We start from the raw sequence: 26,556 nt of genomic DNA on the forward strand, positions 1-26,556 counted from the left end.
CCATTTAGCTGTTAGAGAATTCAGTGAGTAATAATATAATACTACTGATCCCAGGAAAGGGATTTCTTTTACAGACCCCAAAAGATAGGCAACAAGGTAGCAGGTACTCTCTGCCAGGTAGGAGAAAAAGGGTAATTAAAAGCTCCCAAAAACACAAAGCAAAAACTATTTTGGAAAAAACAAGTCAATGTGGCAAAAAACTAGTCTCATCTGGGAAACCTTCATTTGGGAACATTACTCTGGCGTACGCAGGCAGGGAACATGAACCACAGGAGAAAGCTTGGGAGAAGACCAAGCCACAGAGTTCGACAGCCTATGAGCTACAAGCTGAACAGATACAGTTAGAGTAAGGACAGGAAAGGAGAAAGGGCGGGCATCTGGGTGGATCAGTTGTTAGGTATCCAAATCCTGGTTTCAGCTCAGGTGGTGATCTCACAGTTGGTGATTCTCTGTCTCTCTCTGTCTCTCTCTTTCTCTCTGCCCCTTCCTTGCTCATGCGCTCTCTCTCTCTCTCTCTCAAAATAAATAAATAAAACATTTTTTTAAAGAAAGGAAAAAGGCATAAAAGAGTCACAGAAGGAAGAATTTTATGATTGGCAAAATAAGGAGAATTCAAGGTAAGGACACTACAGCTAGCTGCTTTTCTATCAAAGTGAACAGTGTGCGGCTAGGTGTTCTGAAATGAAAAAAGGGAAGCACCCCAGCAGACTCATAAGGCCAAGCCTTCAGGTCACTGTGGGCTACTGCTGCAGCAGAATCACGAAGTCCAATCTGGGTGAACAGAGCCTGCAACAAGCCCACAGCAGTGCGCAAGCTCACAGAGGAAAAGCCCCACTCTCTTTACAAGGTTACGACCCAAACCATGTAAACTTTCAACTCTATCACTGATTTCTAAAATCTAAAAATATTCTCATGCAGAGGAAGTAAGACAGCATGGGGAATATAATCAATGGTATTGTAACAGGGTTGTCTGGTGACAGATGGTAGCTATACTTTGAGCACAACATAACTTATAGATTTATGGAATCTAATGGAACATTGTTAACTATACTTCAAAGAAAAGAAGTAAAACTATAACCAAAGTGCTAAAATATGGGAGAAATCGGTTATTTCTGAAAATGTTAGCAACATGCAATTCCACCTATTAACCAGACAAAATAATCTTTAGTTTCTAGTAATCAACACTATTTCATAAATATGTATCCTGGCTCTAGTCACCTGCAACTTACAACCTATGATTAGAATGAAGATCTACGTTGTGGAAGAACACGAGAAACACAGTGTCCAGAGACCTCTACATGCAGTAAGAATAAAGCTTTTATTGCACTCAACAACAAGGCTAATCTTACGAACCAAGAAATCAACTCAACCCCAAATCCTAATTCTATAACCTCTCTTCTCAACACCCACCCACTTTACATTCTCCCCGGCCATGCAAAGCACTTCTACCACCCAGCACATACAGGCTGCATACCTGTTTGGAAGGTAGGATTTGCTCCAGGGTACATGTTGGGGGAATAGGCAGGAGCTGCGGCCGCATAGCCCATGGGGAAACCAGCTGGAGAAAAAGAGAACAATGCAATGTCACCACTTAAAAGAGTAACACAATTTTACAACCATGGCTCCTAGACCCAGTCGTTTTTATCTTCTCCACAGACTGACTTAAGGGTATGTATGCTAAGCAGTTTGTCACTAGGTGTCTCCTTTCCTCAGAATTAGGATGGGTCATAATCAAGTCTTTCAAACTTATCAGTTTTATTCTAGGTTCTCATCATATAATTTATAACTTAGCAAGAGTAATGAGAATGCTGAGAGATCGTGTCGTGAAGGGGCTGTAACTGGTACCACTGACACACGGAAATGGGAAAAATCCAATGTCACAACCCACTTGCAAGCAACCTAATTACAAATAATTACAAATGATGAATCTTTAATAACACTAAACCACAACCACTACTTATTCATGTGAATACAACAAAAACATCAAATAAAACAGTGTTATGGTCAAAATCCTAGTCACCAGGCGTCCACCAGCAGTGAGTAGGGCCTCAGTTACTTGCTCCTGGCCTCTTCACAGCCTAGGGAGCCCTATAAGGCCCATGCCCAGGCATTCCCCTGACCCAGCTGGCTCACAGTCCAGAACACTCCATTCATGTGTCAGCTGAAGCATTAGAAAGCCTTCCTTATATTCAAGGCACAGAACCAATAAAGATGACCCAGATTCACTAGTCTTTACTATTGTCTGTCACAAACTAGTTAAGAAAAGCTGTTACCTTCTCTATTCCTCTTGCCCTCACCTGTAAATAAAGTTGAAATGGAACAGCAGACTTCAAAAGACTCTGTGTTGAAGAGACTCAGAGAAAGTGTCTCCTAGGGATATTTAAGGCACTGTAGTTCTAAGAGTAACCAAAGTGAAAAACCACAAGGGTAGGAAGGTAACAAAGGAGAAAACAGAGTACAATTCCAGAAGGAAAATCTTTGTGGGTCTGGCTGTCACCTGTAAAGGTGTGGATAAAGTGCCTTACAGAAACCCCTGCATTCTCCAGCACAGCTTGGATGCCCTTGGTCTGCTGCATCTCCTGCTCCAGCAGTGGTCCTGTAGGCTCTACGGGTCTCCTTGCAAGGCAGGGGCTCCAGACCTACCACTCCCAAGGGATCCCTACTTGCAAGTGTCCATTTCTCATCTCATATACAATCCTCTGCTTCGGAGTCGCTTTCCTTTCTCAAAATTGATCTTCCTCTACCTCAGCAGAAGCTATTTTGAGTTTCCTTCATAGATCACCACTTTCCCATTTGCCCAATTACTTAGAAAACAGTGTGAGGAGATCAAATGCTTACCAAATTCACTCATTTTGGACATCAAGGACAGATTCAACTTGAAATAGACCTAAAATGTCTATTTTAAAAAGACCAGGAAGGTAGTTTTTAATCTGTGTTCTATGAACCCTGTACAGTTCCTTTGAGGCCTCAACTGTGAGCAGCAGGAGGTCAAGCAGGCTCTGGAGCCTGCCCTCAATTCACCCTGCTGCTCTAACTTACCTTAGTACTATGGAACCACTTACAAATCTTCGAAAGTTTCATGGTTAAGAAGAAAATTTTAAATACTACTGACCTAGATCTTATCGGGTAGGCCTCTACAACAATCCCCTCAAAATCCAATGTCCTCATCTCTCCATAAATTCTACCAGTAAATCCTCCAGGGGCATCATCTGCTCCTGTACTTGTCTTGTGTCTAGAGGTTCCTGGAACACTACTATTATGTTTGCTTGGCGCTTCCTATCCTAACCTTCTAACAATGAATTATTGTGTTCTAAAATGAAAGAGAAAACCCAAATAACAAGTATTTAAAACAGCATAATTAAACACCAGCAACAGGACATCCTCTGTACACCACACTCGCACACCACTCACACCACCACCCTGACCCAGGGCCCCACAGCGGGACCCCACTTACTCTAGTCCAAAGGTTTCCACTGTAGCCACACAAAACCCCCCACATGGAAACCCTTGAAAGGACTGCCTCCCCAGCCCCTCACGAACATTGCTTTAACTGGTCTTGGTTGTAGCACCTTCAGTTTCTTAATTTTTCCAGAAAACTCTAACCTGCAGGGGGGCTCTAATAAATAAGTGGAAAAGCACTGTGCCTTCCTATTCTTATCAATCTTCCTGGCCACAGCACGGTCTTCCTAAAAATGCCCCTCACAGTAAGTACCACAGACTGTTTCCTTCAACATCTAGTCTAGCTCCCTTTTGAGACAGAAACACTAGAAAGCTAGAAATTACACAACCTAGACTCCACTCTTGTAAAACACTTGGAAGTAATCCCAAATCCTAATCACTTTTATGACTAATCACTTCATGAAAATAAGAAGTTCAGAACAGAAGATACCATAAGCTAAATAAAAAAAAAAAAAAAATACAAAGCAAAAATACTTGCAAATTATACAAAAAGTTAATACTCCTAATATATAAATAATTCTTAAAACTAAAAAAAAAAAAAAAACCAATAGAAAAAAATAAATAAATAGAAGACATGGATAGAACTGCCAACTACCACTACACTGATCCCATTTCTAACATCAGATTGGCAAAAATCCAAAAGCTGAAAACACACTTTGTTGGCAAGGTTGTGGGGAAACCATGCTTCTGGTAGGAATACAAAACAATAAAAATCCTATGGAAGGGAAATCATCAGTATTTTAAAAATTACGTATGTGTTTACTCTCTCACCCAGCAATCCCATGTCAAGGAATCCACCCTGAGATAATTTCCACAATCAATATAAGCTGCAGTATTGCTGGAATACCAAAATACTTCAAACAACATATCTATCCAAAGAACTAGTTGAATAAACACTGGAAACCCCACAAGATGCAAGATTACAACAGCAGCATTATGCAAAATATGAAAAAGAACAAGGCAAACCTCTGTGAACCAACATGGAATGACTCCTAGAATATCTTAAGTTGACAAAACAAAGTGAACACTACCACCTGCATCACTATTCCAGAAAAGAACCCCCTGCTCAGCCATGAGGAGTATGTGGGCTGACTCCCAGGGCCACTTCTGCCTAATGAGGGCCTCCTCTAACCACCAATCCTTCCCTCACAGCTCTCCCCTGAGCTGGCTAAGACCTCAGCAATGTGTAGCACAGTCCTGAGGCTCTCCCTACCTGATTCTGCTTCCTCTTCATTAGACCTTTCACAAGTATTATCCTCCCCCCACTAAAAAGCCTACTTCTCTAATTCTATCTGTGTCCACCACATTTTGTGTAACAAAAAGAGAAATTCAAATACATGGACATATTGGCATGGGGGCATGATATGAACTGAATATGCCCCCTCCAAAATTTGTATGTTGAAACTCTAATCTCCAAATATGATAGCATTTGAAGATACTCAATTACAGTAATCATTTCACAGTGTATACATATATTAAATCATCATATACCCCTTTAAAAAAAACATGTTGTACAACCTAAATATATGTAATTTTTACTTGTCAATCATACTCAATAAAGCTGGCTTGAAGAAAATAAAGCTCAATCAGTATGCTATCTTGCCTCACAAAGGAAGACATCAACTGGACCACTTACAATTCTTATTTATATTTATATTTATATGCAAGTTAGCTAGCATATAGTGCAATTATGATTTCAGGAGTAGAATCCAGTGATTCATCACCTACATATAACACCCGGTGCTCATCCCAGCAAGTGTTCTCCCCAATGCCCCTTGCCCATTTAGCCCATCCTCCCACCCACAACACCTCCAGCAACCCTGTTTGTTCTCTGTATTTAAGAGTCTCTTGTGGTTTGTCCCCCTCCCTATATTATTTTTGCTTCCCTTCTCTTATGTTCATCTGTTTTGTATTTTAAATTCCACATAAGTCATATTTGTCTTTCCCTAATTTTGTTTAGTATAATACTCTAGTTCCATCCATTGTTGCAATTGGCAAGATTTCATTCTTTTGTATTGCAGAGTAATATTCCATTACATATATTTATATATAACATAAATATACATATATCACATCTTCTTTATTCATCAGTAGATGGACATTTGGGCTCTTTCCATACTTTGGCTATTGTCAATAGTGCTGCTGTAAACTTTGGGGTGCATGTGGCCCTTTGAATCAGCACTCTCGTATCCTTTAGATAAATATCTAGTAGTGCAATTGCTGGGTCATACAGTAGTTCTATTTTTAATTTTTTGAGGAACCTCCATACTGTTTTCCAGAGTGGCTGCACCAGTTTGCATTCCCACCAGCAGTGCAAAAGGGTTCCTCTTTCTCCACATCCTCACCAACATCTGCTGCTGCCTGAATTGTTAATTTTAGCCTTTCTGACAGGTGTGAGGTGGTATCTCACTGTGGTTTTGATCTGTATTTCCCTGATGATGAGTAATGTTGAACATTTTTTCATGTGTCAGTTGGCCATCTGGATGTCTTCTTTGGAGAAGTGTCTATTCATGTCTTTTGCCCATTTCTTCACTGGATTATTTGTTTTGTGGGTGTTGAGTTTGATAAGTTCTTTATAGACTTTGGATACTAACCCTTTATCTGTTATGTCATTTGCAAATATCTTCTCCCATTCCATGTGCTTTTAGTTTCGTGATTGCTTCCTTCACTGTGCAGAAGCTTTTTATTTTGATGAGTTCCCAGTAGTTCATTTTTGCTTTTGTTTCCCTTGCCTCCGGAGACATGTTGCGTAAGAAATTGCTGCAGCCGAGGTCAGAGGGGTTTTTGCCTGCTTTCTCTTCTAGGATTTTGATGGCTTCCTGTCTTAGGTCTTTCATCCATTTTGAATTTGTTTTTGTGTATGGTGTAAGAAAGTGGTCCAGGTTCATTCTATTGCATGTCGCTGTCCAGTTTCACACCATTTGCTGAAGAGACTGTCTTTATTCCATTGGATATTCTTTCCTGCTTTGTCAAAGACTAGTGGGGGTGTCTGGTGGCTCAGTTGGTTGAGTGTCCAACTGTGGCTCAGGTCACGATATCACAGTTTGTGGTTTGAGCCCTGCGTTGGGTCCGTGGTGACAGCTCAGAGCCTGGAGCCTGCTTTAGATTCTGTGTCTCCCTCTCTCTCTGTCCCTCCCCTGCTCATGCTCTGTCTCTCTCTCTCTCTCTCTCAAAAATAAACATTTAAAAAAATTAAAAAAAGAAAAAAAAAGATTAGTTGGCTATACGTTTGTGGGTCCATTTCTGGGTTCTCTATTCTGTTCGATTGATCTGAGTGTCTGTTCTTGTGACAGTACCATACTATCTTGATTATTACAGCTTTGTAATACATCTTGAAGTCTGGAATTGTGATGCCTCCAGGCTTGGTTTTCTTTTTCAGGATTACTTTGCCTATTCGGAGTCTTTTCTGGTTCCATACAAATTTTAGGATTATTTGTTCTAGCTCTGTGAAGAATACTGGTGTTATTTTGATAGGGACTGCCCACCTCCAATTTTAGTACACTGTGTATTGCACTGAATGAAAAAACATTAGGCATGCGGAGACAGGACCACATGGCTGAGAAACAAACAAAAAAAGGGACAACTGACAATAAAAACAGACCCACAGGTGATTCACAGACTGCAGTCACCAAACAAGATCTTTAAAATGACTGTGATTAGTATGTTGGAGAAAAGAGAAGATTGGAGTACATGAAAAAAGTCAATTCAATAAATGCGTTTTATAGCAAACTGGAGAAGAATTAGCAGGATTAGTGAAATGGAAGCAGGTTGGTACAAAATATCCACATTAAAGCTCACAGAGGGAAAAAATGTAAAAGACAAAAAAATGCAGGACACAAGACACAAGGTAAAATGATTTACTACACTTATAAATGTAAGTCCCAAGAGAGAAGGGAGCAGAAACAAAAAAATACGTGAAGAATCACTGTTACTGCTATTTTGAGGAAAAAAAAAAAAAAATCAACCTACTGAGGCGGTTTCCAGTGTTACTGAAACACACACTCAGTACTGTCTATGGCTGCTTTTGTTCTGGAAAGTAGGGGTTGTATAGTTTTAACAGAGAGCCACAAAGCCTGAAATATATACTACACCTGGACCTTTATATAAAGTTTGCCAATCTCTGCTTTTGGCCAAAGAACAGGAACAAAATTTAGGTATCTTGCACAGAACTGGAATATGAAAGGCAATCGATATTTTATTAAAAAGACTATCAGGCAACACTAATACCATAGGGTTTTGCCTATTTCTGTTGCTCCAGATCCACCCAGGATTCTCCTCAGCTATTCGGCATTCTGTTTAAACTAGTCTGATGACTTAAAGATAGTAGGTCTTATTACTAAATTTCTTTTTATCAATTCCAGAAAATTCTGTCACTCCTTTTCTTCTAGTCTCTCTATTCGACCTTATGGAGCTCTTAATTCTCCCCAAGTCTTCTCATTCTGACATCTAGATTTCTTAAATGCTCTCCTATAGCCCTCCCCCCTTTCCTTATTTGGCATCCTGGTTCTCCCATTTAGTGGTGTTTTACCTGCAATTTAACCTGAATTTTATTCACATGCCATTCCTTTTTAAGTTCCTTTGGTTCTTTATGGTCACCCCACACACACACATACCCATGTCTAGTTCCCCTCTTATATTCTGATTCTTTCTTTTTGATCTCCAATTATTCTAAACTTGTTTGTGTGATGTGGTTTCTACCTGATGTTCTATTCCTGAAGTCTATCATGACTGGTGACTCTTACTTGCATTGTTAACAGGCAGAATTTCGTGGGAAACCCACACAACCTGGAATGGGAACATATGCCTCCAGAGCAGTTCTGCATTTGCTGCTGTCAGGTGCTTAGGGGTAATGAAGGCTGCAGACTACTTTTTATGTTAGTTTCTCAATTATGGACCCCTGGTAAGTCTGGGTAATACAAAGTGGAGCCTCCAATATCTCTGACTGGTTATAAAGTGTTAGGAAGGATTTCCCCCTTCCTAGAACCCAAGCAGAGATAAAATTCCCTTGTGGAACCAGTGAAAGAACTGTTTTAGTCTACATCTTCCCTGGGAGTATGACCCTCTGGAGGAACAAGACTGGTGTAGGGTCCCACTCCCAACTCTCAGCCTCACAATGGCCTCACTTTCTGTCCCCTTGTGGGATGTTAAAACCAACTAAGAGCACATGCCCCTAAGACAAGCTCAATGGCCAAATGCACTGGTTTTTATGTCACTTTCATATTTAGCTACAGATATTTCGCTCACTACCCTGCAAGTTCAGTTGTACATTTTTTAAATGTTTTATTCAATTTTTTAAAAATATTTATTTTTAAGAGAAAGAGAGAGCATGCAAGCAGGGGAGGGGCAGAGAGAGAAGGAGACAAGGATCTAAAGCAGGCTCCCACTGACAATAGACAGCCCAATGTGGGGCTTGAGCTCACTAACTGTAAGTTCAAGACCTAAGCTGAAGTTGGATACTTAACCCACTGAGCCACCCAGGCACCCCTAAATGTTGTATTCAATTTTCTAGAGGTTTTATAGCAACAGGATTTTAAGGTTATCTGTTCTACCATATTATCAAAACCCACAAAAAAATTTAACATTACAAATAATTATTCCTTGGGGTGTCTGGGTGGCTTAGTGGGTTGGGCGACCAACTCTTTGATTTTGGCTCAGGTTATGATCCCAGTGTCATGGGATCCAGCCCCGCGTCAGGCTCCACGCTGAGGATGGAGCCTGCTTAAGATTCTCTCTCTCCCCCTCTGCCCCTCTCCCCTACTCACACATGCTCTCTAAAATAAAAAAATTAAAAATAAAAATTAAAAAAAATAAAATAATGACTCCATGTTAGATGTCACCAACTAGGATAACCATTTGCTGTTTTCAACCAATCAGCTCCTAGTCCCCCAAATTTGCTTTACTGCTTCCCTCACAGCCCAAGTTTGACTAGCTGACTTCAATAAGGGAGGAATATGCCTCAGACCTGAATTAACCAGTAGAATCTCCTTCTGGCCCAGGGATGGAAGCTGAGTGCAATCAGAACACACCCCAGGACTGGTCTGAATAGAGAACGAGAAGCCCCATGGGGGTTTCCTATAGAGCAGATGTAACAAGGCTCATAGCCAGTATACTGGTGGGAGTGGCTGAACACCAGAGAGAGACCACAATGGGGAGAAGTGTAACCCATGACCAATACTGAGCCAATCCTGAGGAAGTGAAGCTGAGTCCAGGAGGCAGAAATCAGATCCCAGTACCACCTGTTGGAGCCACCAGATCAAGCTTTGACCAAATCCAGTCCTACCTCTTGATCTTTCAGTTCCATGAGCCAAAACATTTTCTTCCTTGTGTAACTCACTTTGAGCTAAGTTTGTCAACTAGAAGCATTCTTAGGGACATGGAAATTTACTAAGTGCTCAAAGTTCCGTAACAAAACAAAGTTTTACCTGCTTACCTGGATAACCAATTCCTTTGGCATTTGCATAGGGAACCCCAGAAGAACCAGGGCTATAAACAGGATTCATGATTTCAAGAACTAAAAAGGAAAAAAAAAGTGATTTAGCCAAGCACTTTTATTCTCTAGTTTTTCTCCAACATCAGTCTCAAAATAGCAGACAGCAAGAGTCCCTCCTCTAGTCTACTAAAAACAAGGCATCTAAGGCTGCTGCCAATCTACTTAGAAAAGGAAGGCCAGAAGTCCTGATGAGCACCCACCTAATATTGTAAACTTTCCTTCACAGCTTCTTCAGTCCATAGGAAGTTAAAGGGAAAAAGTGCTCTCTACGGCCCTACTTAAACCAGTGAAAAAAAAATCCTTATAATTTAAATGTCCTTATAACAAAGAATAGTTAAGTAAACCAGATCTATTCAGAATATGAAATATTGTACAGCTACTTTTTAAAGTGTTTAAGAACATGACTGACATAATGTTATATAGAAAAAGGAAGGGAATGATGCTGCATTATGTAGTATGATATCAAATCTGCACCCGCACATAGTATAGGCACAGGCATGTGTACTTCCAACACAAGCAGAAAAGATCTGGGAGAATATAAAAATATGAACAGAGACTGTCTCTAGATGGGGTGGGGTTAGTGTTCTTTTTGCACTTTTCTTTGTTTCTTAAATAACTTTTGTTAAATATACATATATTTTCTTAAAAAGAAAAATCAGCTACAGCCCAGCAACTCTATTAACCCATTCAATGTTTTTTCACAATCTTTTTCCGTAAAGTTCAATTTACCCAGCTACAACCATGAATTTAACCCTTCCTCAATAGAAATATGATTCTCATCAGTATCTTCAGCAAGCTCCTCTGAATTCTATCACCCAAAGTATTTTCTGAAAGTGAGTTTAATCAAGACTATTCTGCATTCCTCGTCCAGTAAGTCACTCACACAAATTTACATGGTAGTAAGGATTAAGGGGGACCCTAAATTTAAAAATAAAAACACCACAGGGTGGGGGGATGACAGGCAATAGGTATATGGGAATTCTCTGTACTTTCTGCTCAATTTTGCTGTGAACTTAAAGCTGCTCTAAAAAAGTCTACTTAAAAAAATTAATAAAATGTACATGTATTTACTTGTTTAGTGTGTGCCTCCCTTACCACATCCCCAACTAGAAAGTGGCCCCATGCAGACAGCGAACAGGGACTCAGTCCTATTTACTGCAGCACCAATAACAGTAGCTGGCACAAAACAGGAGCAAGTACTTGCTGATTTTCTTAAAAAACACATGCACCTTCAAATACTGTAGGTATCAAATTCCATTACAAAGACATATTGCAAAAATTAACTACCTCAAGGTCTCAGCTTACCCGACTCATTTAGCATATTCATAATCAAGCAGTTCAATACAGAAAAAAATATGCAAGGTCCCACCCTTAACCTTTGTAACAAGTTCTAGTCTAAATTAGGAATAAATTAGGAACATCTGTGATTTGGATATTCATTATCTAAAAAACTAATTTTTTTTTTAAACTTCTAAACCAAAAGGCAGGTGCCAACTTTACCATGACATTCACAATTACAGGTCAAAGATAAATCTAGATCAGTACAGGCCAACAGTACTCAACAGCAACTATGAGGATGCTCTCTGTGCCTTCCAATATGGCAGCCATTAGCGAAAAGTAACTACTAAGCACCCAAAAACATGGCTTGGCTACTGCAGGATCTGATTTTTAAATTTATCTGACTCAAATTTGTTTTTCTAAAGTTTATTTATTTATATAATCTCTATACCCAACTGAGGCTTGAACTCAAGACCCTGAGATCAAGAGTTGCACACTTCTCTGACTGAATCAGCCATGCACCCCTCAACTTAAATTTAAATAGTCATATGAGACTAGAGGCTATCACAGTGAATGGCACATGTCTACAATACAGATGACAGAAAATAATAGGCAGCCATAGAAAGCAAGCAGGAGAATTAATTATGTATCTTATTCCACAATTTAAGAATAAGCAAATTGGCAATAAATAAATAAATAAATAAATAAGCAAATTGACAACTTCCAGTCCCTATTGTCCTGCACTTTGAACCCATTCTTAGTGGATGTACAACATAAGAATTGTGGAAACCCTCACAAATTCCATCCATCTCTGTAGCTCAACTATGATCTCCAGAAAGTGCATACCTTCCAAAACTGTTTCTCTATCCTGTGCCAGGATCTAATTTCATTTACTCAACTGAATTCAAGATAAGCAAAGCACTATGCAAAGGCCACAGAGGAAAAAAAGAAAAAAAAAAAAAAAAAAAGCAAGTCACAGTCCCAGTTCTGAGTTTACAATCTAGGAAAGTGCTGTCCAATAGAAGTTTCTGTGAAAACATATGACAAGAAAAGAAAAGAAAAGAAAAGAGAAAAGAAAAAGAAAAAGAAAAAGAAAAAGAAAAAGAAAAAGAAAAAGAAAAAGAAAAAGAAAAAGAAAAGAAAAAGAAAAGGTATGGCTACCCTGTCCACGTAAAGTAGCCATTAATGGCTGGTTAGTGAATACTTGAAATGTGGCTAACACATGTAAGGAACTGCATTTTAGTTTAACTTCAACAGTCACACCGAGGTAATGGCTATTATACTGGACAACCCAGTCCTGAAAAACAAAAAACATGAATAATGGTGATATAGAACAAACAGTAGTAATAGCCACATTAAGAGCCATAAAAGAATAAAGTATTATGAGGGGTGAGGGGAGAGAGCAAAAATTCAACAGGTGAGGGGGGGGAATGAATGGTCAGAAAAAACTTGGATTACAGAGGTGATATTTCCAACAAGCTCTGGACAAGCAGGATCCCGAAAAGCCATAAAAATGAGAAAATACAAGATGTACTTTAGTAATACTGGGCAACTGGACTTGTAGGGAATCAGCAAATATGGTTATGGAAGTGGGGCTGAGTAGGAGATGTCATGGAGTAGGCAATGAAGCTCATGAATAGCAAAACAATTTAACACAAGCATTACCATATGATCTGGTAATTCTACTCCTTGGTAAATACCCAAGAGAAACGAAAACATATACATCCACACAAAAATTTGTACACAAATGTTTATAATAGTGTTATTCATAACAACCAAAAATTTTAAATAACTCAATGAAGCACTGAATACCACAAGGCTCTCCTGCCGTAAGGACCTCATAGCGTAAACCAGTAACACAATTCTACTGTACATTTGCCACTAAAAATGTACAGAATTGCACCTGAATTCTCAATACCATAAGTTCCAAACTACTCAAAAGTTACACTTCCTGAAAGCACTTTCACTTCCCCAGAGGCTAATAATGTTTCCTAGAGTGATTGAAAGTCTTTAATGAATTAAAAATTACAGGTTAAGAAAATATAACGAGACTGATAAAAAAAAAGGTTGCAGTTCCCTCTCCTATTCAATAAAAAGGCCTGAATAATATAAAGACAAAGTCCGTGAACTAATGTCAAAAAGATTCTTAGGTTACTTTTCAAATAATGAGACTTCCCCAAGATTCTGAGGCTCAAGGACTGGGAAAATAATTTTCTCAGCTCTGTCTCCTTGCATTTCATCAATGCTTGGCACACAGGTATCTTATATGTATCTTCTGAATGTTCTTGAATAAAATAACTAATAGAAAATATAACTTTTCACAGCAATAAATGTGAGATTGAGGGGTTCCCGGCTGGCTCAGTCAGTCGAGCATGGACTCTTGATCTCTAGGTTGTGAGTTTAAGCCTCATATTTGGCACAGAGCTTACTTTAAATATATGTATATGTGTATATATATATATATGTATATATATTTTTTCATATATATATATATGAAGTTGAAATGTTTATTTAAAATATAACTCAGAATTTAGGGGCACCTGGTTGGCTCAGTCAGCTGAGCACGTGATCCTTCCTTGCTTTTGGCTCAGTTCATGATCTCACACTTTGTGAGATTGAGCCTGGCACCAGGCTCTGCCAGGATTCTCTCCCCCATCTCTCTCTGCTCCACTCCTGCTCGCCCATGCTCTCTCTCTCTCAAAATAAATAAACTTAAAAAATATATAACTCACAATTGTTGAAAACTTCTGTTTACTGATTAGTGGATATGAAAGCTGAACCCACTGGCCAATCTTAACATCATCATCACAAGTCAAACTATTTAACACTAACAAACCAAAAGGGGGCATTTTAAAAATCAAATGACCCAGTTTCTTCAGTAAGTCAAAGGTCTGGAAAAAGGTAGAGGGGTGGGGAGGGCAGTTCTAGATTAAAATAGATTTACACATAAAAGTCATTAGGTGGATTTTGTTTGGATTTTGATTTATATTGAAAAAAACTGTAAAAAGATTTTACAGTTACAAAAATGTCCTCTAGAATGCCCCAAATTTTGGGTTTGTCTGATTGCTTCATGGTTTTGCCCACCCTATTCCTCCAATTTGTCTGTAAACTGGAAGTTGGATGTATAGGATCTATTGATGCAGACTGTAATTTTTTTTGTAGCAGTACTCTTAGGTGATGCAGAGTACTTCTATCACATGAGGATGCACGTAGTGTTAAATAGTTTGACTTGTGGTGATGATGTTAAGATTGGCCAGTGGGTTTAGCTTTCATATCCACTAATCAAATATAAAAAAATTTTAAGTGTGCACACTCGTTCTCTCTTAAAACTTTTTTTTTTTTTTTTTTTTTAAAGAGGAGAAAGTTCTCAACTCCCTCAAACTCTACCTTCACTACTGAGGTAGAAATTGGAAGAAATTCATGTATTTCTACACAGGAGTGTAAAGACTTCAAAGGCATATACGTAGAGTGGAACACAGATATCAGAAAAATAACTATTACTCTTTTAGGTTAGTGTTCTGTTGTTTTAAAAGTGCTCTCAACTGATCTAGGAAAAGAAGCTGTTTATGTGAGAAATAAAATTTCCCTTTAAACTACAGAACATGCAAAAAAATTAAAATATTTTTACAACGCACTTAAGTTCTTATTTTCCAATTCTAATCCTCTACCTCTACTACTAATTTTCTCAATGTTTGAAAATCCAACAATTTTGGCATTACAATTCTAACCATAAAGTAGAAATGAGTTGAAAGGCAGGTGTAGAGTAGAACAGTAACTAAAAATCCTAACAAATTTATCACAGCCTGGTAAGAGGGCAGGGGCAGTAAGAGCTACAGCAACAGATGGTGCTTCCTCCTGAGTTGCAGGCACTCGCCTCACACACAGAACCCAATCTTTCCACTATTTCCAAAGGTAGGAGCCAGGAAGAGCGGATGCTACCTGCTCAACACTTTTAGCAATTGCTCCTCAAGGACACCCATCAGAAGGCACAGGCAGCTGGCTCGGTCTTCAACTCTTAAAGCCTGCAGGAACCTCTAATCAAATCTTAGCTTCCATTTAGTCACAAACATAACTAAACATTAGTAACATACAAACCCTCCCACCAAAGCAAGCCCACTTTATAAAGTTTAAGGGAAATCTTCACAGTGTGTACTACAGCAGCTTCAGCATTAGGAAAAAGAGCTTTCAATTGTCCAATTGGCTGTCAAAGCAAAAATAATCCATTACTTACTCACCAAAGTTGTAAAATGGATCCCTCTTATTGCTCACAGCAAAAACTTTCAAACTTTTTTACGTATTTGAGAAAATAATCTCAATTACACGATGGCTTGAAAATTTTAAATGTGGAAATGAGACAAACCTTTTCACTTATGATTTTTTCTTGCATGCCACAAACACTCCCGAATATTTTCATGTACGACTTTAATAAAACATTAACTCATACGACCCATTAAGACGCACACTTGAGTACGCTGTAACAGAAAAATAACGTTTGTGGACATGCTGCAAAGATTCACCTCTTTAAAGTTAACCCAGACTGGGCGACAAAACGTCCTTTCTGAAATTAAAAAGCCTTTCAAGCTGGAGGGCGAACACTAAGCTTCTGCCAGGCAAATAGAATCATTTTTACTTTGTAGGTAGACAAGGTGACTAGTTTACACATTCGAAATGACTGCAACCACAAGAATCCCAAATCTAAGTTAGAGAAAACAACACCCTGCTGCCTCCCCATTTTTCATACGTTTTCCTGACCTGATCTAAGTCGGACCTTAAAAAGACCCAGCGAACATTCTTGTGCATGGACTCCACCTCTCACCGGCCACCTGGGCAGCAGCCCCCCACCACCCACACCGCACCTGCCCGCGCGCCAGTCCGCGCCCAGTTCCTCCTCCCTCGGGCCCCCAGAGGCCCGGTCCGTCCCACCGGACAAAGCACAGCCTGGGTTACCGCCGCGGGTGCCGCCAGGCCGTCCCCCCGCCCGGGCACCAAGCGACCCTAAGCCGCTGGCCCGACCTTGGCGCCGCCCCAGGCCGGCCGCACAAAGCGCCGCACTTCCGGCCGGCAGCGCCGCCGCCCGAGCCCGCCGCCCGGGCCCGCGCTCAGCCCCGGGCCAGACAGGGCGCAGCGTCCCGCCCCGCCCCCGCCCGGGGGCGCCCGCCCGCACTCACCGCGCCGCGGCAGCGGCAGCGGCAGCCTGGGCCTCGATGACCAGCGCACGCCGGCCCGGGGCGGGCTCGGCGGTAGGGCTCGGCGAAGGGCGAGCGCCGCGGAGACCTGTTCTGATGCGGGGGCTGAGCCGCGAGGCCCCCGTCTCCGCCGCCGCCGCCTCCCCGGCCCGCGCTTCCAGTCGCTCCGCTCCGCCCGGCCCGCCTCTCCGCAGCCCGCGCTCCCCGCCGACGCTGCGCAGCCACCGAGCCACCGACCTCACTTCCGCCTGGAGCGCGCCGCGGCGGGGACGCGCCGGGCACGTGACTGTATGGCTCCGTCCAGACTGGGGTGGCGGCGTGCTCGCTCCCGCCGGCGTCTGAGAGACGCCCGGATGGAATCTGCGGGGAGCACCGCGTGGTGCGACCCCTGGCTGGGCTACCCCAGGGTCCGTCGTGCGGAGCTTGTAGGGCGAGAAGCCCGAGCAGCTAGCGGCGCCCGTGGGGACGTCTGTGTTGACCTTAAGGAATAGGTGCTTACTATGGACTTTTTCCTCGCGCCATTTTTGCCTTTCTAATGCAATATGGAAAGAACGTATTGGAACATAATTACAGAATTGTACTGATTTCTTAGAAAAAATGCATTTCATTTCGTATTTTTAAAATACGTACGATCCTGCCACTGTACTGCAGGAACCTGTGTGTAAATGCAGACGGCAAAGGTGCAGTGGTGGTGTGTGACCCGGTCCTGGCTGTGATGTCCAATGGTGGCAACTGAGTAGAAGGCTCACTCAGCACCCCCAGCCAGGGCTGGTGTGGTGGCGTGCAGGTGAAGTGCTATCCCACAGAGCGGCATGGGAGCCCGGCCTTGAACACCCTAAGGACCGTCGCAACAAAGCACGTCCCAGCGACGCTGGGGCACCACGTAGAGGCTGCGGGCATAGGCACTGACTGCATTCACTCTGCTAATCATTGTTTCCAGTGCTCTGCATTCCTTAAGTCATTTAATATTTGTGATAAATCATTTTACAATTGAGGGAATTAAGACACAAAGAGGCTGACAAGCTTTCAAGAACACGCTATTAGAAAGCCCACTAAGGATTCAAACCCCAACATCTGGCATCAAAGCGCTTGCTTTTAAAGGGGGAGTTCTGAGTTTTAGTTTTCCCAGAACACCTCTAGCTACTTGCACGACATTAACAGAACCTACAAGGTCCTAGCCTGAACTGAGAGTCCATGAGTTGGCTGTGGAGAAAGGTGGAGGAATCCTGAGATGCAGGCTGAGATGGGTCTCTTGTAAGGGTCTGAAGAGAGTTGGACAATCCTGTGGGCCTGTACTCAACAGAAAGAAACCAGCAGTTTATCTTGCTGACTGTGCAGGTAACAACCAGATCTGGAGGGACACTCACTATATACAGTTCCTAAAGACTCTACCTAGCATATCTGTTAAGAGTTCTGGGTACAGATTAAAGTAGTCTCAAAAGAGATGATTCCTGGCAAGCTGTAAATGTTGACAGTTGTAAAAAAACAATGTTACTTTTTAAAACAATCCATGAGAATATAAACACTATGGTGATTCAATTCGCATTTTTTTCCATTTAAAAAAGACATGAGTAAATTCTATAACTAAAAGTTTAATTGCTCCTTTTTCTCCTTCCACTGCCCCCACAGAATTTTACCCTAATATATTTGTGTGTTGAGCATCTTTTCTTTGTTTTTTCATTGTTCTTTTTTTTTTTTTTTTAAGTTTTATTTCCTTGTTTTGTGAGAGAGAGAATGGGACAGAGGATCCAAAGCAGTCTCCCTGCTAACAGCAGAGGGCCCGAAGTTCAAACTCACAAACCCATGAGATCCTGACCTGAGTTAAAGTCAGATGCTTAACCGACTGAGCCACCCAAGTGCCCCCTTTTCTTTCTTTCTTTCTTTTTAAATTACCGGTTTCTGTCAGGATAACTAGGAAATGCTCCAAGACCAAAACCTAAGTGTCTTCACATAACAGAATTTTACTTCTCACTTACACATGACGTCAAAAGCAGGTGGGATTGTCTGAAAAACTATACAAACAGTAAGAGCATTCAGCAAAAACCAATAATCAAAATGAAAAAAATATATAGCTATCATGTATCTAAATAACAACCAATTAGAAGATATAATGAAATGGTATAAAAGATCAATAGTATACAAGGATACTTACAGGATAAATAAATAAATAAATAAATAAATAAATAGACATAATACCTAGCAATAAACTTTCATAAGAATTGCACAAGATTGGGGCGCCTGGGTGGCGCAGTCGGTTAAGCGTCCGACTTCAGCTCAGGTCACGATCTCGCGGTCTGTGAGTTCGAGCCCCGCGTCGGGCTCTGGGCTGATGGCTCAGAGCCTGGAGCCTGTTTCCGATTCTGTGTCTCCCTCTCTCTCTGCCCCTCCCCCGTTCATGCTCTGTCTCTCTCTGTCTCAAAAATAAATAAACGTTAAAAAAAAAAGAATTGCACAAGATTGACGTGAATAAAACTTTGAATAATCCCTGAATGGCACAAAAGAACACTTAAACATGTGGAGAAAAACATATTCTTGGAAAAGTGGATTTAACATCAAAGAGATGTCAATGCTCCCTAAGTTAATTTACAAATTTAAATGCAATTCCTATAAAACGCCAATAATTATTTTTAACTAGATGAAGTGATTCTAATTTACCTCTAGGAAATAATCAAGAAGAATTAAAAGAAAGAATCTGCCAGGAAAACTTTGAAAATAAAGAGTAATAGGGAGGGAGCTGGCAACTAGACGTACCAAATAAGAAAACATATTTAAAAGCCTCATTAAAGGGGCACCTGCCTGTCTCAGTCAGTAGTGCATCTGACTCTTGGGGTCATGAGTTTTAAAAAAATTTTTTTAAATAAAAGCCTCAATAAAGCAGTGTGTCACTGAAATACTAATACACAGACTAATGATATATATAACGTTAAACCCAGAAATACACCCAAATAATTTTGGGAAGTCACCAGGGATAAAGATCAATTATTCAATAAATGGCATTGGGACAAAAATATAGCCATCTGAAAAAACATAAAATTGGGTCCATACCTTACACTATACTAGAATTAAATCCAAATGAAGAAAGATATGAATGTATAAGAAGAACAAGAAGAAAACATGGGAAAAAATCCTTTTTAATCTTAGAGTAAATAAAGCCATTCTAACTCCTGTTCAAAATCCAAAAGCCACATTATGAAAAACTTTGGTTTGGCAAAAAGTGCCATGAACATAGTCAAAAGACAGATGATTAACAAGGAATAAATAGTTCCAACACATATGATAGACAAAGGGTAATCTCCCTAGCATAGAGAACTTTCAGAAGTTAATAAGAAAAAAAATCCTACAACTCAATAAAAAAACAATGAGGGGAGTTCACAGAAAAGAAAGTAAATGGCTCTTAATCACATGAAAAAAATCCAACCTCACTCAAGAGAAGAATGCAAGTTAAATTTCTTTGAGATAGTATTTTCCCCCATTTGATTGGCAAGCATCCAAAAAATTGACAGTACACCTTATGAATGTGGCTGTGGGGAAGCAGGCACATTGCTAGAGTGTAGAAGGGACCACTTGATGTATTATGACAAGTATACACAAAATATTTGACTCAACAATTCTACTTCTGGGAATCTGTCTATAGAGATGCTTGCTGGTGTAAAATGAAATAGGCGCAAGTTCATACATTGCAGTATTTTTTAGAGTAGCAAAATATTGGAAACAACCCTAGTGTCCATCAATAGGGGACTGATTGGCTGGTTCATCTATACAATAAATTACTCCATAACTCAAAAAAGAAATGAGCAACCTTTCTATAAACTGAAATGGAGATACCATCAAGGTAGATTGTTAAATAAACAAGGCAAAGGATGGAACTGTTTCACAGGCTGAGTTGTGTTCCCCCACCCCTAATTCATATGCAGAAGCCCTAACCCCCAGTACCTCAGAATCTGTATTTGCAGATAGGGCCTTTAAAGAAATAGTCAGGTTAAAATGAGGTCAGTGGGGTGGGCCCTAATCCAATCTGACTGATGTCTTTATAAGAAGAGGAGATTAGGATACAGACAACACAGATGTATGAACAGCCATGTGAGGACACAGTGTGAAGGGGTCATCTACAGGCCAAGGAGAGAGGCCTCAGGAGAATCTAACCCTACTAGCACCATGATCTTGGACTTCCAGCCTCCAGACCTGGGAGAACATAAATTTTTGTCATTTAAGCTGTTTTTTTGTGTGGTATTTGTTACAGTAGCCCTATTCAACTGTGTTAAAGAACATCATGATGTTCTTTAACTGTTAAAGAACATCATGTAAAAAGGGGAAATGAAACTATGTATTTACTTGTGTATGAAGACAGACATAATTTCTAAAATCCAAGAAACTAACAGCAGTGATTTACTGTAATGAGGCTACGGACAGAGTGGACCCTGAGCAAATGGAAGACAGGGAAGAGATGAATAATTTTCAAGGTTTGTTTTTCCTTTGAAATATATGAATGTATTACATACTCTAAAATTAAATCATAAATAAATAAAATCTCATAAATTTGCAGGAGTGTAAAATGGTATAATCATTTTGGGAAAAAGTCTTGTTTCTTAAAAAACTAATCATACACCTGTCCTATCGCCTAATAAATTGTAGGTATCTGCCAAAAAGAAATGAAAACATACATCCATTCAAAAGAATTGTACAAAAATGTTCATAGCAGTTTTATTGATAATAGCCAAAAATTGAAAGAAGTCCACACATCTATCATCAGGAGAACAGCTGAACCAATTCAGTAGGGTGCCTGGGGCCTGCTTACAATGGTTTGAACTAGCTCCTGAAAGCCAAAGGATACATTTTCAGAATTTGGCAAGACACTTGGCAAGCACAATTATTAAGATTAGGTTATAGAAATTTGTTAAAAACAAAAGACGCAAAAACTTATCCCTTCCTAGTTATTGTGTTTTACTGTTGCCTGTGCCCTAAGGCTCTTTGAGGCTCTTTGGGGCTATTGGACCTGCCTGGCGGAAATGCTCTATAACACTAAGCTGCAAGAGCTTCCTTTCCTGCCTCCCATCCATGAGGTCACATTGTAGCCTGAACTCTGACCATGGTAGGACTATCTACGTCATGCAACTTGTCCAATAATACTAAACAAGGCTTAATTTATTGCTTGCCAATTTTGTAAACTTAAGAATATGATGGAGGGGTGCCTGGGTGGCTCAGTTGGTTAAGTGTCCTACTTTGGCACAGGTCATGATCTCGCAGTTTGTGAGTTCAAGCCCTGTGTCAGGCTCTGTGCTGACAGCTTGCTCAGAGCCTGGTGGCTGCTCCAGATTCTGTCTCCCTTTCTCTCTGCCCCTCCCCGACTCACACTCTGTCACTGTCTCTCTCAAAAATAAATAAACATTAAAAAAATAAAAAAAAAGAATAAGATGGAGAAAATATTAATGTAGATTAAACTTCAAAGGGGATAATGTCTATAGCTTTCCCTTTATGAATAGCACAAAAAATTTAGGAAATACTTTTCTAATATCCAAAAACTACTATCCTACTTGGGAAAGAAATCACTCATGTCATTGACAAGCAACCGAAGTTCCAATAAGGTTTTTTCACTCAAATCTTACTGTTTAATATAAAGGGAAATATCAGTCTAGGTTATGAGACACCGTAACAATAAATTGCTGTTTTAAAGCATTAAATTTTGGGGTGAATTGGTACACAGCAGTACATAATCAGAGCAGCTCTCTCTTGAACAGCAACCCAATATCAGCCCCACATTGTGAAATCAATCTAGTCATTTATTGCCTGCATTTTAGAGTGAACTAGACTGGAAAACAAAATAAAAGAGTGCCTAGCACAAGAGTATGGTTAAGTATTACTTTGTAACTCTTCATATATATGTTTTTTTAGTATAATTTATTGTCAAGTTGGCCAACATACAGTGTAAACAGTGTGCTCTTGGCTTCAAGAGTAGATTCCCGTGGTTCATTGCTTACATACAACACCCAGTGCTCATCCCCAAAAGTGCCCTCCTCAATGCCCATCACTCATTTTTCATATATGTTTTTACATATATTATGTACTAGGTTATGAAGTAAATTCATTATGTAGGCGATAGTCAAAAAGTTGGAAAATACTACTCTACAGTATTTATCGAGAAGCACAATTATTTGTTCACAGGGTACCAGCATCTTAAAACTGACTAGATAGTGCCAAATTGCTCTCTAAAGGCTTGTAATAAGCTACACCATCCGTAGTAAGATACAAGCTCTGATAGCTTCACGTATTTGTCACATTTAGTATAAAACTTTAAAATGTTTGCCAATAAGCTGAATGTGTAATGTCATCTCACAATTGTTTTAACTTCTATTTCTTATGCACCTGATATAATCCTTGTAAATAATTTTTGACCAGAGTCTGTTTATTATGGGATCATTGCCCTAAACAATTACTGGCTTAAAGAGTACGAACTATGCTACACTTCTATGTTAAATCTTATATCAAATTTAACTCTGGAAGGGTTGCACCAATCTATAGTTGCACAAGCACTGTATGCCACTCACTGTCTCATCAAATCCTTGTATTTAACATTTCATTAAAAACCTTTTAAAATTTGATCACTGAAAAACCACTTGTTTTAATTTGCATTTGTTAGATCACAGGCAAGCTTCATTTACAAGATTCATTTGTTGTATTTGTGTTTTCTCTTGTGTGAATGATTTACTCATAATTTTTTGCCTGTTTTTATACTGGAGTCTTAGGGTTTTTCATGTCAATCCGTTTGAGTTCCTTCTGCATAAAACTTGAGGAGTTAATAGGAGAACAGCACTTTTTTCCCTTTACTATCTAGCTGGAGGCAAAGTTTTTAAGAGTGCAAAACTGTTTTGGTTCAGCATATTGGATTAAACATAGGGATCTACTCTTCCCTTCCAAACCCTGTTAAGGTAAAAGAAAATGTGTTTTTAATGTACTATTATTATTATTTATTTTGTTTTTTATTAATAATTTTATTATTACTTTAAGTAGTCTCCATGCCTACCATGGGCTTTGAACTCAGGACCCTGAAATCAAGAGTTGTATGCTTTACCAACTGAGCCAGCCAGGCTAGAAAAGTTATTTTTATTTTATTTTATTTTTTATTTTTATTATTTTTTTAATGTTTATTTTTGAGAGAGAGAAAAAATGTGAGTGGGGGAGGGCAAAGAGAGAGGGAGACACAGAATCTAAAGCAGGCTCAGGGCTCAGAGCTGTCAGCACAGAGCCCGATGCGGGTTGAACTCAGAAACATGAGGTCATAACCTAGCTGAAGTCGGACACCCAACCTACTGGGCCACCCAGGTGCCCCAAGAAAAGGTATTTTTAAAAGAAGGAATCCTGAATAGTCCTGGAAAACAACTTAAGGATACTATTGGTTGACCAGATATTTACAGACAGTTGAGCATGTAGAAAGCAATTAGGGTCCGAAGCTTCTCACTCAAGATGGCAGACCAAAAACACACTTTGGTTTTCTATTCCCTCTTTAGACTTTTATGAAATAGATATTAGGTGTTTAACAAGCAACACAGCAAACTGAAGTAGTAATAGAGGCCGTGGTGAATGAGGGAGGAGAGGGACTCACTTTAATGTAAATGGTTTAAATAGGCAGAGCAGGTGTGAGGAGGGAGAGGGAAAGGTGGTGAGAAATAGCCTATGAACAGGGACAGTAACAGCTCTCTTTCCCATTCTCGTGTGCATGGACAGTTTCATGTTTATAGTGGGCAAAAACCCAAAAGAAGCGGCTCAACTGTCTGAAGAAAACTAAGGCTTTTCAGTAGATGTTGAGGGCAAAATAAAGTCAAATGTAAGTATGCAAAAACTCTTTGTTTCCTACCCAATAGAGACCGTTTCAGAATTTCTGTCTAGGTAGAGCAAAGGTATAGCAAGCTGAGTGAAAGAGCTTCCTAGTCCTGGGCTGGACTTCACTTTAGCTTGACCCAAAAGTCAAGTCTGTTTTCACTAGAAGATTTCCATTCCAAATAAAGTGGGATGTGGCATGGAGAGACATGACATATTACTTCATGTCTTATTTATTTTATTGAAGTTTATGTACTTACGTATGTATGTATTTTAGTAATCTCTACACCCAATCTCTGAGGCTTGAACTCATGACCCTGAGACTAATAGTCCCATGCTCTTTCAACTGAACCAGCCAGGCACCCGCATTTCCTATTTAGATTTTCTTTTCTAACCACAAAAGACTTAACATTTTCTTTTTTCAATTTTAGTACTAGTAAACAGGGCAAAAAAGGGAGCACATAATTTGGTTTGACCAAGTTGAGGACCACAAATTCTATGGAGCCATGGAGCAAGGCGACCAATGAATATGGAGTCCTAGCGTGGTTCCTTGAAGCCCTCTTTCAGTTCTGGACCGGAGGACACATATTCAGTATTGGCAGATATGGGGCTGGAAAGCAGGTATTCTTACCTCCACAGTTGGCCTTTTTCCTCCTATACTTTGTCAGTAAACTTGGACAGAAAACCAATTTTACTGAGCACTGCTCCTCGTGAGAGTGCCCTGCAACCATCCTCAGATCAAATGCAGCACCAGGCCTAGTGGCAGCAAGTTGGGCATGCTGGTGTCAAAATGACTTAGGTGATTTGAGAGCATGTCAGGACACTCCAGAGGAGACTTTCATTTACCTCCTGCTTCCACTTATGGAGTCCCAGTAGTCCAGGCTGATTAGGATCTGCAAGTTGCTGTTCGTATCACCAGTGACTGGCACACTGTGATTTTTCAATTCACCTTTATTGAATAAAGTGTTTGTAACCATGCACAAAACATGGTGATGGTGAGTGCTTGTGAGCTCTGCTATGTATGGTGGAATAGTGTATTAATAGCATAAGAGAACTGTTTTGACCTGAATTCAGATTAAAGAGATTGGAAAAGAAAGAAAGGAAGAAAGGAAGGAAGGAAGGAAGGAAGGAAGGAAGGAAGGAAGGAAGGAAGCAAGCCAATTTTACTAAACCAGAAAACTTACTAGGAGACACTTCCTGCTCCAGCTCCTGGAACATCCACTTAAACCAAATTGGATTCAATTATTACCTTTTTCCTGTTGTCTCAGTGATTTAAAGTCAAGTGATTAATTGAAGAAAATTTGGAAAATACAGAAAAGTATGAAGAAATAAGTCATCCACAGCCCCATTGCTCAAAGACAAAATGCTTGTGTATTTTGGGACATTTCAACTCCAAGCCTTGAAAGATACCTAAGATTAACACAGAAGATAGGGCTAGCCTTATCACTTTACTGAGAGATGGTCATGAACTTCAGTGATGTCAGGTAATTTGCTCAGACTTATTCTTGGGTAGTGGGGACCAGGAAGAATTCTAGAAGACTCCAATCTCTGAACTCTTTGTTGACTAAGTCACACTATTTTACAAAACATTAGATTGGAAAGTATCACAGGACTCCCCACCCTGAATTTCTTTTCCCAGAGAGAAGCGAGGTTAAGACAGGAGCTCTTGCCATCTCAGTTTGGAGTTTTGAAGCCCATTAACTACAGGCCTTTCCTCCAATTTTTAAAATTTAAAACGTGTGTGTGTGCGTGCGCGCGTGTGCGTGAGAGAAAGAGTTTACATGCAGATGTTAAAAATGAGAGACCAGTCCCCAAAGGGAGTCACTTGTGCCAAATTCCACACTACTAAACCAAGACTTAATACCTAAGTGTAGTTTTAACCTCCCAGGAATGTAACCTTTAACCATACAATATGGAATTACCTGGTCAGCATAGTGAGTTAATCTGCTTGATAGATCCCCTTAGGAAGGCATCCTTGCCTGAAACAATGCATTCTTTGCTAACAATTTTCCTGTTCTGTCCTCTTTCCACCTTTAAAAACCTTTCCTTTTCTACAGCTCATTGGAGTTCCTTTCTATTTGCTAGGTAGGATGCTGCCCTATTCATGAATCCTCGAATAAAATCAATTTGATCTTTAAAAAAAAAAATTAACTCAGTTACATGTTTGCTATTTATCACAGAAAAGAAAACAAATCTTAAGCGCACAGCTTGATAAATGTTTACACGGTACTTACCTTTCAGGAGTAGAGTTGCCCAAGATTCCCTCAGGCCACTTTCCAGGAAGTGTCCCAACCCTGACCCTAGAGGCCCCACAGGGGCTTAAAAGCACCA

General features: G+C 40.0%; 1 protein-coding gene across 5 annotated transcripts in view; it reads right to left on the minus strand.

The window, feature by feature from the left end:
* FAM168B (family with sequence similarity 168 member B) overlaps positions 1 to 16,610 on the minus strand; it is a 36,882-nt gene extending 20,272 nt beyond the window's left edge. Inside the window, exons 1-3 of one of the 5 annotated variants that reach the window (XM_030323580.2) lie at positions 16,396 to 16,610; positions 9,890 to 9,970; positions 1,475 to 1,558 (exon numbers count right to left, since the gene is read on the minus strand). In XM_030323580.2, the coding sequence (XP_030179440.1) occupies positions 1,475 to 1,558; positions 9,890 to 9,959 (154 nt within the window). In that variant the 5' untranslated portion in view covers positions 9,960 to 9,970; positions 16,396 to 16,610. Of the gene's footprint in view, positions 1 to 1,474; positions 1,559 to 9,889; positions 9,971 to 15,166; positions 15,940 to 15,979; positions 15,999 to 16,395 lie in introns of those variants that run through there. The other 4 variants (XM_030323574.2, XM_030323576.2, XM_030323578.2 and 1 more) reach the window with 4 other exon arrangements.
* Positions 16,611 to 26,556: the final 9,946 nt, after the last annotated feature.

The sequence above is a fragment of the Lynx canadensis genome, chromosome C1 (genome assembly GCF_007474595.2).
Source record: "Lynx canadensis isolate LIC74 chromosome C1, mLynCan4.pri.v2, whole genome shotgun sequence".
Taxonomy (NCBI): Eukaryota; Metazoa; Chordata; class Mammalia; order Carnivora; family Felidae; genus Lynx; species Lynx canadensis.